Source organism: Aspergillus multicolor, assembly GCF_047715735.1.
Source record: "Aspergillus multicolor strain CBS 133.54 unplaced genomic scaffold BDW74scaffold_20, whole genome shotgun sequence".
NCBI lineage: Eukaryota > Fungi > Ascomycota > Eurotiomycetes > Eurotiales > Aspergillaceae > Aspergillus > Aspergillus multicolor.
Window position 1 is genome coordinate 492,219 of NW_027395971.1, and position 15,502 is coordinate 507,720.

Consider the following 15,502-nt stretch of genomic DNA (forward strand, 5'->3'; position numbering starts at 1 on the left):
CATATTTACTTGGAGGTTGTGTCAATGTGAAAATGTTCATGATTAGCAATGACAGGTCTCTATGGACAATAGCTTAGCAGTGTCTAAAATATGTACTGATATGATGACATCAAACGCTGCAACAAAACAAATCTTTGGTTGTTTCCCCCCCCCATTTCTGTACCTGCCAACCGCAGCCAACTACCTGCCTTGTCCCCTTTCGCCGCCCCAGGCTACCCTTGGCCTGTTTCGGCGCGATCGTGACCGGGATGGGCCTCGCCCATTGCCCTCATGGTTGTAGGTGCTGCCTGCCTCAAGGTTGGTCCCTGAGGCAAACGAGATGCGTCCGCGTGGCTTTGGTGAACCAGTGTCGCTTTCATTAGTGGACTCGACAGCGTCAGAGTCGTTGAATTCGGAATCCGAGGGGTGCCATTCACCCAAGGCGGCCAGACGACGTCGACGTTCAGCCGGCGTTTCGCCCATGTCATCCAAGTCTGATTCCTGCGGCGCAGGCGGGAATCCAGCAGCTTCGCGAAGCTGCGACGGCGGAATTCGTTCGGTACCGTCATCTTCCGAGTCTCTGCGTGAACGAGGGCTCCGAGGACGAGATGAAGCAACAGGGCTAAGGTCCTTGCGACGCTCGTCGGCGGCGGTTCCTGCAGCAATCCGAGCTAACGTCTCGGCAACGTTGGGACCGGGTACTTGGGCAGAATCTGCCTCGTCATCACTGCCACTACTGACAGATTCCAAGTCGTCATGAGGCGTATCTGATTCGGAAATGCCAACGGCAGATGCACGGCGTTCCCGTTCGTCCGCTTGCCGAGCGTCGTCGCGAGCGGCATCCTTAACACGTTCAGGAGCATCGGACTCCTCCACAACACTTTGCCGGGCCTTCGGCGCAAGATTCCTAATCTGATCGGCAAACTGCTGCTTGGTCATCCGTTGACCCTTGTGCTTGATTCCATGCTTGCCCACTGTCTCATCGTTCGCAAGGGTGAATCGGAGTCCATCATCAGCAAGCCATTCATCCGCCTGAGCCTTTTTTCCTGCCTGCGACGATTCGCCCTCTCCTTCTTTGCCAAACCATGTCCCCATGCGAACCAATCCGCGTCGGACAGGAGCATTTGCCTTGGGATCGGCCTTGTCACCCGATGGGATGGAGTATTTCTTGATAACTTCTCCGTCCGCATCCTCGACGATGATTGTATTGCCGAACTGATATGCATGAGCGGAGCGATTTTTGCCCTTGGCGGCCTTGGGATCGGCTTTTTTGGCCGTCTTCTTCTCTTCACCCTTCTCAGCTTCCTTTTCCTCAGCTTCTTTCTCCGCTGTCTTACCAGGCCGTTCTTTGCCGAAATTGAAAATTTGACCAAAGCGTCGACGCTTCATTTTGTCGATGAAAGTTTGTTCGAGCTGGTCACCGACGGTAGGTTGCTCCTCAGAGCCTTCCGGCTTGGCCTCGTCGGGTGATTTCTGGAACTCCAAGTTCAGCTTGGATCTTTCAGCCTCGACATGTCGCTTCTGCTCCTCGGATGACATGTGTCCGACGTGCTCGGTTTTGAGCACGTTTCCATCCCGATCCTCGAATATCAAATCGGAGCCCTCAACATAAACGTTGACAGTAGCCTCACGCCATCTGACAGGAGGAGGCGAGGGTGTCGACGATCCGGAATCTCCGAGAGCCTTCTCAGTATCTTCGGATTCCACCTCCGACGGTCGTAGCGGTGCAATGGCGGATTGACTGATCGGACCTCCTGCTCCATCATGCTTTCTGCGGCGTCTGCGGCCCCTGCGGTTGGAGACCCTGCCAGTCGGGGAGCCGTTATCATCTTCCTGTACCCGACGCAGGAAGTTACCAGGCAGTCCTATGGGCGGTAAAGTTCCAGGAGGGTATTCGGGTTCGTTGGGCGATGATCCTTCTGTGTCCTCAGCTTTGCGGAAAGACATCGAGCCTTTGGCCAAGGACTGAACCCGCGGCAAGCGGTTCATCCAAGACGGCCCTTCTTCGTTGGCCTGAGTGTAGGACAGCGTGATGGACAAGGTATTGATTCTTTTACCAAGAGTAAAAACCGCAATAGACGACCCGTGAACGAGGATGGATGAAATAACCATGAACGTTGTCAACGGCCAGATGATTTGCACAACATAATAATTATGCCCACCAGAATGGGGCAATGCGTTGGCCGCAACGGGTTGTGTAGAGCCGTTCTCAAGTTCGGCTCTGGCCAAGATACAAGCGAAGATGGCACCGACACCGATCGGACCGAAATGACCGGCGAACAGGGCTTCGCGCCATGTTTTCACGTCCGGAATAATCGGTTTGAGAAGCAACATGATCGGAATGCGACGGAACAAGATGACAAGAATCGCAATGACAACAAGTCTCCAGGCGTTCAGACCGAGTGCGGCGTTGTTGTAATCGGCCAAAGGAAGGATGGCACCGAGGTACACAAAGTAGGCCAAGTTGAGCAACAAATCAATGACGTTGGACACATGCGACTCCTCCGTTTTCTCCGTGAACCAACCATCGTTGCTGAAGCCAACACCGGCGGCAAAGCCGATCAGCAGATCATCCATGCCGAGAAGACTTCCCGAACCCGCACAGAAAAGGGCAAGGACGAAGTAGAAGACAAGGAAGCTTTCGCGGTCAATGAGCTGCTTACGTTCGGCGAACCTGATTGCATGGCGAGCCGCATAACCAATTGTGAAACCGAATATCCCTCCGAAGACACACTCGTACAGAATGGTGATGCAGAACCAATGAAGCGAGACAGCGCCTGCGTCTGGGCGGAGGTGCAGAATGTAGTACGAAAGGTAAATGAACGGGAACGCCATTCCATCGTTGCAGCCTGATTCCGCAGACAAAAGATCTCGCAGATGCCTTGGAACACGCTTGGCAAACTTACCCTTGCCGACGACAGAAGAAGCAAGGACGGGGTCAGTGGCCGTGACGCACGCTGCGCACACTAAAGCTTCAAGCCAGGTAAGTGGTTCAATCAACCACCAAATAAAAAGACTCGTGATTAACCAGCCCCAGGTCATGACGGGTAGAAGCAGGAGTATCACTGACTTCCAATGGCGCTCCATATACGCCTTTGGTAGCTCGACACCCACTGCAAAACACTGCACAACCAGGACGATACGAGAGCATTCAAGGGTGATTTTGTCGACATTGCCCCACTCGATGGGGTTGAAGAGGTTCGCTGCATGTGGACCGAAGATGATACCACAGATTGTGGCGACAGTGGCCTCACCGATGTAAAGTTTCTCTTTGACGAAAAGCGAGCAAAGCATAAACAACCCTGTGAAGCCTCCCAAGATCATGTACGCCAGGTGGGGCTTATCGATATCGAGGTGGTCCCAAGCCATGGCAACAGCAAAATATACCAATTCCGAGGTATTCGAGAATTCGTAGTTCCAGCTTTATCGCTGGATTTCGCTTTCTCTAATTGTTGCGTAAAGGCCAAGTACCAGCCGATCCGACACGGTCGAACAAGAGTCGGGGCAAGCACTAGGCGATTGCGGAGGTGGGCATCCCTTCTCGTGGAGGAATCGGAGTGAATGGATGCGGGAGTAGAAATGCTAGACGGACCAGAGAATCATGATTAGCAAGGCGAAGCGATTTATAAGGGGAGGTCAAGGCAGAGGGGCGATCGACTAGTGAGCGGAGCAACTGCAACGAGACTTACCTTCTTGGTGTATGTGAGAGTAAACGTAGTAACGAATGTAATCAGTATCAAGTAGCCCGTTCTCTGAAGTTCTCAACGAATGACGTAGAGTACAGGCATAAACAAGACGATAGTTGAAGACAAGACAGAACAAGAGAAATCAAGAGGAGGACAAGAGCAGGACAAGAGAGGAGAGCGTCTCGGCAGCAGGGCGCTGGGGACTGGGAAGGTCCGAAAATGGGAAGGAACGACTGAAAAATTACGAAGCGACGACCAAGACCACGATCGCGCGCAAGACCCGGTAAGAGAGGAGCATGGCGTCTTGTCCAAGACTGCCACTGACGAATGAGGACAGAGGAATCGGTCCAATTGCTTATTTTTCTGGGGCGTGGGATGCGGATGGGGAGGAGAGGAGAGGAAGACGAGCGGCGAGCCGTTTCCGACCGTCCTTGTTCTTGGCTTGGCGCTCTCCCAGTCCAAACACATTCCTACGTAATGCAAGCAGAGCCTTCTACAATAATACTCCGGAGTAGAGCCGCTGTATATCTTCTTGCGGCGGAACAAGGAACAAAGGATCTTATTCAGTCGATAGTGATCACAAAGACCTTGCGGAGGTTGTCCGCTTGGCCTCTTCTTACTCGTCTTCTATCTATGTACAAGGCAGGATGACGCACTGCGAGGGCCCATGCCGACTAAGGTCTGGGCGCCGTGCCCTGCTGAAGCTCGGGTTGTTTTTCTGCATTGCTTCCTGCCTCGAGTCCTGACAGATTGCCACATGGTTGCACATGCCGTTGACATCCTACATATCACCGCCGTGTTACTGTCCCCCCTTGTTGTCCCGAATATCCCTTACTGAGGCTTCCCCCAAGTTATGCCTCCGTAACTCGGACTCAACAGCCTTGCAAGGCTGGCAGGTTGCCAAGATCTTCCCCATTTCATTGGAGAAGAATCGGAGATGGACCCGCTTGCGGTGGGCCGGCCCAGCCGCTAGACTTTGTCGGGCGCCACGGTCGTCACGGGATCCAGTTTATCGGGAAATTCGACGCCTCCGGGCTGAGCCGATTCTAATCCGAGGCCGAGATACGTATGACTATGACTACGACTCAGGCTCGCAGCTGAGGTTCACAACCACAACGCTCTTCCTGCAGTCAGTCTGCATAAGCGTCCAACCTGCCCAAGTAACATCACTCGCAGATATAGAGATACGACCATGTTCGACACGCAGAGACTGAGAGAGCAAATGCATTTCTGAAGATAAATGGATATATATCTCGGCTAAAAGAGCAAAATATAGGCAATTGCACGCGCAAAGAAACAGCAAACATCGATGCAGAAAAAAAAAAGCAATAGCAAATACAAAAAACCCCTCAACGCGGGGTTACACCTTCGTCTCACATCAAACACCCAGCGCTCAGTCTCCGAGAGGCATCCCCTCCACCTGGTCGCCCAGTGACCGCCAGTTGTCAGCCTGCAACTCGGAGTATTTCACTCGCTCTTGGCTCCAATCCTGGTGAAGCCGACTGATGTGATACTGGCTCTGCTGGAAATAGATAAGCTCATCGCGGATGCACTCTTTGATGAAAACACCGCGTGCATGCTGTTGTACAATTGACTCTTTGTCCTACAGAATGTGTCAGTCAACTTTCTGGGACATCGAGGGAGTAGCCCTTACCTTGAAGATTGACTCCTCAACCTTTTCGATCTCACCAGGCTTGACATTCCCCTGAGGCCGCGCTCGTAAATCCTGAAGCTTCCGCTCATTGTTCTCGATTCGCTTCTCTAACTGGGGAATGTTGTTACGGGCAAGCCGGTCCCGTCGGTCAAACATTTCCCGCACACTGACGAGGTTGTCCCGTTGGCGCTTTAGGTCTTCCAGCATCCCGTCTTCCCACGCCCGTGCCTCATCTTCTAGCAAACTTTGACTGGCAGACAGATGTCTTGCCGTGGCTTTGATGCCTTCATTAAGTAAGGGTACGTCGTTGGTATCTATTGCGTAGGTATCCCGGGTCATTTCTGTGAGAGACTGAAGGGCGAGCGAGAAACGCAGGTGATCCGCTGCAAGGCCTTCATTACGCTTGGCCAGTCGCTCGAGAAGCGTGCAAAGATTAATGTAAACCTCGGCCGACCGTTTGACGCCGCTTCTAACTGTGTCAAATGTGTCTATAAGGGTGGATGGTAGGGAGTCCTCTAGATCCGGGGGTAAAACCCGCCCAGCGAATTCATCCTGAACGGATATTGTCGCTTGCTTTCGCCATACTGAAAGCTCCTACCCAAAGTGTCAGCCATTGGTCAACTTAGGCGAACGGTAACATACCGTAGGTACCGTCAAGAACATGACGACAAGCTGCTCCTGGCTGAGGACGGGATGCGAAACAAGGGAATTGGTGAACCGTACGAGGCCGCGCCGACGCTTTTCGAGAAATGAATTTGAATCCGCTGAGAGGTGAGTGCCATTGACTTCAAAGAGTGAGTAAGCTTAAGAGGAGAGCTTGTGACAAGCTTTCGTGCACTTACCTGAAATGCGTTTTGGTGGAAGTAAAGGTAGCTGACGGAATGGGTATCGTTTGTGAAGACAATCAAGAAGCCAGACAAAATCACTGTAGCGTCGAACCACCGTACTCCCCCGACGCGCCGATTTAACCTCATAGTTGCGATGCTGAAACATGAATAAGCCCTCCTTTTCCTGCAGTAACGTCACTGTTACCACTTCCTTGACATGATTATTGATGGCCCGGTCAATATTTAGCGAACGCCGACCTGAATTTGAGCCGCCGTTGCCACTACCTGAGCGTTCAAAATCTCCTAAATCGGGCCGAACTGACCCCCCAAGACCACTACCATCTGACGGCTGTGTGAAATGATCTCCCCAACCGAATTCGGCGCTGTTGGAACTGCGAGCTTCAGGTCGGCCGTTTGTGCGAGCCGTGTCAGTGGGTTCAACCGGGTTCCCTGAATCGCCGACTTTCGACCAGGCGTTCGTCGCCGATCGCACGCTGCCATAACCGTTCAACATGCCGCGTTCGGATTCGTTCTGAGCGTGAGCATGACCCCGGTGCAGCTGGGGACTACCCCAAGGATCCGCATCCAGGCCACCCATGGAGTCGCCTCTAGCTCGGCGCGATTGAGAAGGGCTCGGTTCTTTTACGGGAGCTGAGGGGGCGGGAGGAGTGCTAGGGTGTTCATGTGAAGGAGACATGGCGGACTCTTGCTTTGCGCGCAACCCATCTAAATACGAGCTTTTTGGTACTGGCAGCTCTGCAAGTCTATTAGCTTCCACTTATTCGAGAGCGCGCATGCGGGAAGCTCGTACTCTTACGACGATCATCCACCATATCAAAAGTCAGGTCTTCGCCTTCTTGCGCGAGCCCTATCAGAGCCAACAGAACATTGAACTCGCCACGACCCAGCCCGTTGTGCCTGTCAGTATCGCCAGACAAAACAAGGTTCAGGATCTTGGCCTGATACGTCGCCGAAAGTCCGCCACCAGACAATAGTTCCCGAACGGTTGTTAAGCCAACCCCCGTGCCCGCTCTTTCCCCCGCACTCAGCACGAGGTCGTACGCGTCAACGTAACTTTCCGGAACGTCTGAGTCCGGCAACAGTGTCTTGACTAATTGTTGTTTGGATGCTCGTTTGCCAGTATTGTTACTCCATGGTGAGCCTAAACTGTCGTCATCAGCGAAGAGAGATGACCCGCCGCCGAAATTGGCGCTGCCAGTGCCAAACGAAGGTTCGTCGGCAAATAAAGAGGATTTTGATCTCCGAGCTGAATCAGCCGCCGGAGAATCGTCCGGCGACGTGCCGAACAGGGACATAGAGGATGAGCGATGCGCAGGACGGTGAAGGAAGGATGCGAGGGACGGAGCTTGGTCGGAGGTGATAAGAGACGACAGTACCTAGGACTTCCGGACAGCCTAGCCGGGCGAGTACCAATAGTTTTAATTTCAACCTGACTGAAACGGCGATTGGAAATAACGAAGTCAAAGAATATTGAGATACCTGAGAGAGAAGACCTGCTTTCCCTGTGGTAATAAGGAAAGGGACGGGTGACGCGAGTGCTTGGGGATGATGTCGATGTTGTGGCTGACCGCGGAGACTAGTCAAACCGAGGCTTGGCATCTCCAACTCACATACTTCGGTGTACCTAGGTTCATTATTATATTGGCGACTATACTATTTATATACAGTCACACTTTGCTATATATATCAATCGTTTGCGCTTGCTGATATATGTTCATTATCCTCCTTGAGCGCCTGCTCCCCCGCCAAAGGCACGGTGAAATAGCCGTTCTGAACCAGCAGATCCTGCCATTCCTTGTTGCCCGTGGCTAGAATTCGTTGTACGTTCAAAGCCGGGGAGAACCATCTTTCCTTTCGAGTTTCCGCCTTAGTACCGCCCTCGAGTGCTGCTCGACTAGCGCGAGTAGTCCGCATCCGTTTCGTGTCTCTCTCATTGCCAGACAGAAGGCCGCCGAGTTCCCTACGGTAATTCTCGAGACGCAGATCAAACGCAACTATTGATCGAACATAGGGCGTAACATCTTCGGCGATCGATCGTTCGCCATATTCGAATGCAAGCTCCACGCCTCCATTGGGCGGTGGAGTTTCGCAACCCGGCTTTATGGCTGGCACGAGCGCGTCCAAAAGCTCTTTGCCATGGGAGTGAGCTGCCTTGGGCTTCGAGACAGCTTCGAACAAATTCGTAGTTAGCATATCCTTGGAATCAGCTTCACCCACTTGGCGCAATGCTCTTCCCACCAGGGCTTGGTAAGTACTCCCAATGTCCAAGGTTAAATTAGTGTAATCGGGGACAAGGTCGGCATGTAACAGCTGATATCCGTCGACGAAATTTAGCCTTTGCTTTTCGGTCATAAGGGGTAAAGATGTGTCAATCGTGTCCTGGACAAGTTAGACCTGTTTTAAGAAAAAGGAGAGAGAACCGATCTGTACCTTCCGGGCATCCAGTGAGCAAGACGCAGTAAGAACATCCAAGACACTTCGTGATTCCGCATACTCGGACCGATGACGCAGGTTTTCAAGGAGCTCGAGTTTGGGAATAATTGAACTTGGCTCTGGGAAAGGACAATGCTGCGTATCCTCCATCACATCGGCCTCTTGTAAGCTCAATTGCCACCAGTGCAGAGCCTCCTCTCGGAGCTCGATCTCGGTTGTCAGGCCGGGGCTGATTGAGATATCCCGACTGAGACAGCCCATGTAATCAACATATGTGTCCGTGCTGAGCACCCGTACTTTGTCCCCATTAGAGTCAAGGTCTACACCTTGTGGCCACCGGTCAATCATCCAGTCAAGGCCAGACTTTTCGCTCCCGACGGCCATTTGGCACCAATAGTTCAAGTCCATGATTGATTTGCGAAGGTCGTTACCGGTGCTCAAGTAGAGCTTCTCAACTGCTGTGCGCTCGAGTATGTGACCTTCATTTGCAGCCATCAGGAGAAGGTAGTCGACCGCCAATGTTGGCGAGGGAGCCCTATACCGGAGTATAGCATGGAAAGATATATTCTCAAGCGGGATAAGACTCTCGTCGTTGCACGTTATAACGATTGGGCGTTTGGATTGGTTAATTAGGGTAAGGACTCCGGACCAAAACTGCTTATCTTCCTCAAACAATATGTCGGCTTCCTCTAGGAGGATCAAAGATTGTTTCTGGCTTCGGGCTTGTACTGTAGTTTCCTTCGCAGGAGCCTTTGACTTTGGCCGGCCAGGTTTCTTAGCTGTCGACGCAGATTTGAAGAACCCGTTTAGCTTATTCTGCTTCGCGTCCTCCAATTCTTCAGCCTGCAATTCTGTTCCAGTAGCCTGATTCCGATTTTCCTTGTCGTGCAAGTTGTGTACAAGGTGGTTTTGCGTCATGTCGCCAATCCTATCCAGGATATCTTTTGCACTGCGTCTGGAGCCTGCATTGATCTCGAAGATTTCGAAGTCCATCTCTTTCGCCACTGCATAAACAGAGGCGGTTTTACCGCATCCTGAAGGGCCGCTGAGGAGGATTGCATTTGTCATACGACCGCGTTCATTGTTGGACCGCAGGCTGAATGTCAAATCTCCTGTTCGAATTACGGTTCGCTTGTCGGATACCGTCGTCACATCGCCTGCCAATTCATCGTCAGAACCAGAGATTTCACCCATCTCAGAATACTCGTCTTCGCTGTCTACGATGAAGCCATCCAGCTTTTTTGCCTTCTTTCGTCTTTTGCGCTTCTTTTCTTCTTTTCGTTTAGCCTTCTCGTTGTCTTTCGAGGGATTGCCCCTCTTAACGCTCGAGACAACGAGATGGTTTAGCCAATCGCGCAACATAAGTGCTTCTTTGGTCGCGCAAAGAACCTGTTGTGCGGAGCTGGGCGCATATTTATGCGCCCAGGCCTGTGCCTCATACTCTCCACGATCAAATGCCGATAATGAAGTGGATAGAGACGCGTATAACTTGGCAACGGCTGGATGGAACGCATCGGATGCCGGAGTCTCCTCCGTATCAGATGTTGCGCGCTGTCCCGTTAAGCGTTTGGCTAATTTCGACTGCAGCATTCGCCAACTAATGACCTGTTGACGTGGCTCTCGCAAAGATTGACCGACGTGGGCCGAGCCTTTGATCGACGCGAGCACGCTCTCTTCGTCACTGACGTGGATAGCAGGAGTCTTTGACTTCCTGTTGTCTGTTTCGAAGCTTTGACGGTCATCGCCCAGCTCGGACGAACTATCAAGGTCTCGTACGTGAGTTAACCCAGACGGAGGCCAAAGCGGATACACAGAATCCGGAACTTTCGCAAAGGTATGTCTGAAAGAAAACGCTGGCTTGGAAGCTGGGCGTGATAGCGGGACGTTTGGTTTGCTTGTGACCTTCTCATCGGCGGGCATGGAAGGCAGATCTTGAGATGGCGTGCCAGTGGAAGAGATGACCGGTTTTTGGGCTGCCTTTTTTAAGAAGAATGGATGGGTAGCTTTAGGCGGTTGTGTCGCGGTTGCTGCTGGAACGGCAGTGGTCGGAGGTGGAGCATGATTTGAGGCAGTATGCTTCCTCCTTCCGCTAAGGATCTCGTCAATTTGCTGTCCTATATTCTGCAACTGCCCTTCTTGATGTATATATTTGATCACCACAATCTTCTTCTCCACGTTGTCGATAAGTCGTGTCGGTGGTCTTCCGCGCCTGCTACTCTTTCTCTTAGACGAATCGGCAAACTTGTCGGCGACCGGAGAACTGAGAAGCTTCCCATTCGCGTTCAACTTGATCACCTTTTGCTTCTTCTCACCAAGTTCTACGGGTGTATGATCAGGGCTGTCGGTAGGCGATTGCAGAGGTCCGCTTCCTTGAGACAGGGCTGGAACCTGGACCGCAATTGACGTGCCTGGTGTCTCCGTAGTTGCACTCATAGTCCTGTCTTCAGCTAGATTGCTGCCGCCCTCATGAATCAGCTCGCTTTCCGCCACTGAGTCCACAACCGAAGCATCCTCCGCATCCCTGCTGGTTTTCCGCCGCTTTCTTCGATCCGAGTTGGGGTCATGGTCAAGTGCCGCTACGGGCGGTGATTGGGGTGTAGGCGGCGATCGATTGGTTTCGTGGGAGGTAGTGGGACGAAGGAGGTCGTTATCGACAGGCTGTACGACTGGTGTAGGTATTCCAAAGTCTGCATCTATGAGCACATGTTCGCTGATGGTGAGAAATCATAAAGACCTTTTCTGAAGAAGGCGTGTATGGCGCGCTGTTCTCCTTGTCCCATGGCCATTGGTTATGAGCCCGTATAGGAGCAAACGCTCATTTCATTGCAGTATTCAGTAGGAAGGGGTCAGACAGCCGTCCGTCGAACAATCTGGATCGAGGTTCAATATCAGCCGAACGGGGTACTCCGTGGATTATAGCGAGCTTAATTGAGACACGAAGACGCGAAGAGCGCGTATTGCAGGACGGCGAGCTCCACTCTATACACTATACTGTATACAGAGTAGCGTCACTTGGGGACAGCGCCGGGCCGGAACATTGTCTGACCGGAAATTTTTCGAGATAGCGTGGATTTCTTCAGCAAAGCGACAACACGCTTGCCCGGTGGTACTTTCTCCATATTAGCTTCTTCGCCATGGACTTGCAACCGCCATCTGTGCTGGCGCAGTTGCCGCGCCCTCTACATGCCTCGACCGGCAAAACGCATATCAGCGAAGTCTACAGCCTCGCCAATGCAAAGAAGCGCAAGAGATATGAAGTTGCTGTCGCAGTTGACGGTGAAGCTGTGAATCTTTACAATGTGTGTTCGACTGACACCTCTCTCGTCTCTAAGTGCTAATATGAACTCTTAGATCCAAAATCCGAAATTGGTAACCTCCTACGCCGTCCCTCCGCAATCGTCCTTTTCGTGCCCGCCATGTTCGTTGCGCAGGAAGCTCCCCAGAAACTCCGGTGTGAAGAGACAAACCTTCGCTGCGCTGAAGAAGGAGATCAAGGCCTTTACCGAAGAAACTGCTGCGAGTGGGACCGGCGCACCCATCATTTCCTCTTCGACTTTCGCCATCGGAGATTCGACAAGCCCGGCCGTCTTCGTGGGCATTGTGCCTAGCTCGGAGGACGAGGAGAAGGGCCCGTTCGACGTACTAGTTATTCATCGCGACGGTCGTGCACGACGATTGTCTCCCGATCTGGAGACTCAGCGATGGAGCATGCAGCACAGCGAGATCTCCAAGGGCGACTTTGAGGTTCACGGCTCTTTTCTGTTAGAGTTTGATGACGCGAAGAAATCATTGTTTAAACGACGTCCGGACCTTGCTTCCCTTGCGGCTGGGGACTCTGTTATAGCAGGAGGAAACGACCCGTCCGTCTTGCTCCTGGTTTCCTATCCTGTCGGCACAGAGTCTATCAGTCTCAGCGCGGTCAAGGTTCAGGTTTTCTCGATACCCGCCGAAGCCTCTAGCCGTAGCCTCGATGAGAGCCAACAAATGAGACATCTCATGACGGTCAATCTTCCTGATCTTGATGATGAAAAGGTTAACAGCAAGAACCTGCACTGGCAATTCCATTCTGCCTCTGCCGGCTTGAACTTGTCCTTTGAACAGGGCTTCGTCAACTTCGACCTCTCGCAGTACACTCCCGCGGTGACCTCGAAATTTATCCTTGAAGGAGAGAACTTCTCATCCGTCATGCGTATCTCCGCCCAGTCTGTGATTGGAGCCGGCAAGTCCATGATTGCGCTGTACGACACGCAGTACAAGTCCATTCAGCGCAGCATCGTGGCCGAAGACCTTCCATCCGCCGCCAGCAACAAGGCACGCACCACGTTCCTCAACCACTTCGCCAAACTCGACCTTGTAGTTGCGACAAAGGGCAACTCTCTCCTAGCATTCGACCTCGGCTCGTCGCAAACTGTCTCTGGCTCATCCGGGAAGCGCTCGCGCGACGGCCTACTCATTGATGCTATTGGCCGTGGCATTGGATCTGCTTCGCAATGGGAGGAGGTATCAAAGAAACACCGCTCGAACGGTGCTGCCGCGTTGGGTCTGACTTCGTCCGAGGAGATCGACAAGTGGAACAAGTTGTCGCGGGAGCTGCGCGAATGCGCAAAGAACAAGGACGCCAACAGATTCGATCGTGCCGTCTTCGCATATTTCAGTGTTGGGGATGCCACAGCTCTTCCCGAACCCGGACAATACGTCAACGTGGAGATAGTCCTCTTCATATTGTCGCTCATCTTCGCCGTTGGAGTTGACGCAACGAGCACCGACAAGCTCTCTGCGTCGTCCTCGGTCAACGTGACCGTCGCCATCTGGCCAACTCTGACCTGCGAATGGCTCAACCGCATGGGATACCTTTACCCCGGCAACGTCGAGGCTGCCCTACGCCGCGCCTACAAACCCCGTATCCTCCCCCAGCTCCCCATCGGCACCTTCGCCCAGGCCCTGCAAACCTCCGACCCCTCCCTCTGCCGCTTAATCAACATCCTCCAAGGTCCCGCCTTCTTCACGCCAGACGAACTCGCGCACATCCTGAAAATCTTCCTCAACCTGGCGCGGACAGTCTCCATTCCCACAGACGAGCAAGAAACCGAATCCCCCAAAGCCCTCACAAACGGCGAAACCACCACAACCGCTCTCACCACAACATCCTCTTCTTCGACCTCAACCCCCGCCCCCCTTCAAACAACATTCACAGGCTTAAACACCACCCTCCTCACCCTGCATACACACCCAAAACTCTCCATAATACTCTCCCTCCGCAGCACCCTCTCCCGCACCGATCTAATCTCCACAATCCACCACCTCCGCCTCTCCCTCGCAACAGGCGGCCATGCAACCCGCTTCACCGAGACCCCGCCAACCCCGATCTCGCCACACCTGACCTCCCCCTCTCTGCCCCTAAATACAATAATCGACCTGCTGAACGCCGCCGTCGACGCAATCGGACCCTCGGGGTGGGTGTCCATTGCACCGGGCGACTTGAACCTGCCCACAGGCGAGACAGAGGCTTCAGGGCTCCGGGATATGGCGCTCATTGCGGAGATGAAGAGCGAGGTCTCCGCTGCGCTTGCTGGCGTCGAGGAGGCGACGCTCCTGACGGGGATGCTGAGGGAGTATCTCCGGTACGCGCGCAGCGTGACCTCAAACAACGCTAAGGCGAAGAAGGACGATGCGAATGCCGCGCCCTCGTCTACATCCGTTCGATATGAGAAACTCAACGGTGCGGACCTCCTTGTGTTCGGTGCGCAGGATGAGGATGGAGAGGGTGGAGACGGCGATGCGAGCGGGAAGTTGCTGCCGCTGAGCCTTAAGGCTGCGAAGGATGTGAGTCGGACGAAGGTGCTCAAGGGCTCTGGAAAGGTTGTGCAGCGGAGTAAACGTGAGATGGGATACCTGCGGCGCAAGGCTGTTGGGAAGTATACCTTCGAGCGGTTGGTTGTTTAGCTCGGCTGGGGCATTTGCATTTCGGAGTGCTTGGGTGGTTATTGTTTCTATGTATATGTATCTATTTGGATAAAAGTAAATGAATGGTGATAGATTACCCATGTTCGCTTATCTAGGTTTCCCTTACGAAGCAGTTGTAAGAGCACTTCTTTTAAAATTATAGCGCCTGCAAGCTACAGCCTACACGAGAAACTGTCAAGAGAATCGGCGGAACCATTGCCATTAGCTCATATGTACAATCGGTATATAGATATCTATGCATATGGATATATAATAAATCGTAGGCCGTGTCCGGTGCATGGCATCCATCACATCACATCACATGGCATCGAATATCGTAGCCCGGACATCATGGGTAGCATAGGTGGGCGGTGGCTTGTAGGTATGCATGCATCATCCGCAATCCCTTTATCCTTCGAGTCCTTGCCTGCGTCACGCAGGGCACACTCTAAACGCTTCGAATGCTCCGAATGCTTGAGTCCCACCTAGTCCCGGTTAAGCAGCAACAGAATTTTAAGATACATGCGACATGAACAAGCATGAGCGTCAGGGTAAGGGTGGGTAGGTAGGCATAATGCGTGTCCGATCATAGAGCACATGCAGATAAACAAAGTGGAAAATAACACAAAGATAGCGGTCATGGAAGAGATAAAAGGCACAGTCGTAAGGGAGGTCGTCACTGAAAAAAAAGTGCAGGGTCAAATCATGTCATGGCACATAATGAAGTCAAAGTCACGCAACTCCATTGTAAAGCATTGGGAAATGGTACAAGTCAGTCTCATAGATGTAACAGCCTCACATTCATGTAGAATTTAGAGAAAATCGGACCCAAATCTCAAGTGGAACTCCGGACAAAAATGATCAGAAAGGGCAGAGAAATGAGGATGGCTCAGCGGGGTTGGGTATGGAAAAGGCCGAAGGAGACGTTTCTTCATCATAAATCATGTCATCCGAAGGCA

At 52.6% G+C, this 15,502-nt stretch overlaps 3 protein-coding genes across 3 annotated transcripts; 1 reads left to right on the plus strand and 2 right to left on the minus strand.

Moving 5' to 3' along the window:
* Nucleotide 1: 1 nt before the first annotated feature.
* BDW74DRAFT_54085 (Na+/H+ antiporter Nha1) lies at nucleotides 2–3,663 on the minus strand. The gene has a single exon (XM_073733111.1). It carries the CDS (start codon nucleotides 3,346–3,348, stop codon nucleotides 181–183), a length of 3,168 nt encoding a protein of 1,055 aa, XP_073582019.1. The 5' UTR covers nucleotides 3,349–3,663; the 3' UTR covers nucleotides 2–180.
* Nucleotides 3,664–5,058: 1,395 nt separating this feature from the next.
* mvp1 (sorting nexin Mvp1) lies at nucleotides 5,059–11,386 on the minus strand (the record flags this gene model as incomplete). The annotated part of the gene is made up of 9 exons (XM_073726951.1): nucleotides 5,059–5,268; nucleotides 5,320–5,913; nucleotides 5,962–6,104; nucleotides 6,162–6,902; nucleotides 6,958–7,512; nucleotides 7,841–7,844; nucleotides 7,923–8,546; nucleotides 8,598–11,266; nucleotides 11,335–11,386. 9 exons carry the CDS (start codon nucleotides 11,384–11,386, stop codon nucleotides 5,059–5,061), a joined length of 5,592 nt encoding a protein of 1,863 aa, XP_073582020.1.
* A 324-nt stretch (nucleotides 11,387–11,710) lies between these two features.
* Nucleotides 11,711–14,721, plus strand: BDW74DRAFT_157031 (uncharacterized protein). Its single transcript, XM_073725072.1, has 2 exons — nucleotides 11,711–11,899; nucleotides 11,952–14,721. The coding sequence occupies exons 1-2, from the start codon at nucleotides 11,735–11,737 to the stop codon at nucleotides 14,541–14,543; spliced, it is 2,757 nt and encodes a 918-aa protein (XP_073582021.1). The 5' UTR covers nucleotides 11,711–11,734; the 3' UTR covers nucleotides 14,544–14,721.
* Nucleotides 14,722–15,502: the final 781 nt, after the last annotated feature.

Coding starts and splice junctions, on each gene's coding strand:
- BDW74DRAFT_54085 (XM_073733111.1), bottom strand. CDS start 3,348: ATGGCTTGGGACCACCTCGATATCGATAAGCCCCACCTGGCGTACATG.
- BDW74DRAFT_157031 (XM_073725072.1), top strand. CDS start 11,735: ATGGACTTGCAACCGCCATCTGTGCTGGCGCAGTTGCCGCGCCCTCTA. Junction 11,900..11,951: donor AAGCTGTGAATCTTTACAAT/GTGTGTTCGACT, acceptor ATGAACTCTTAG/ATCCAAAATCCGAAATTGGT.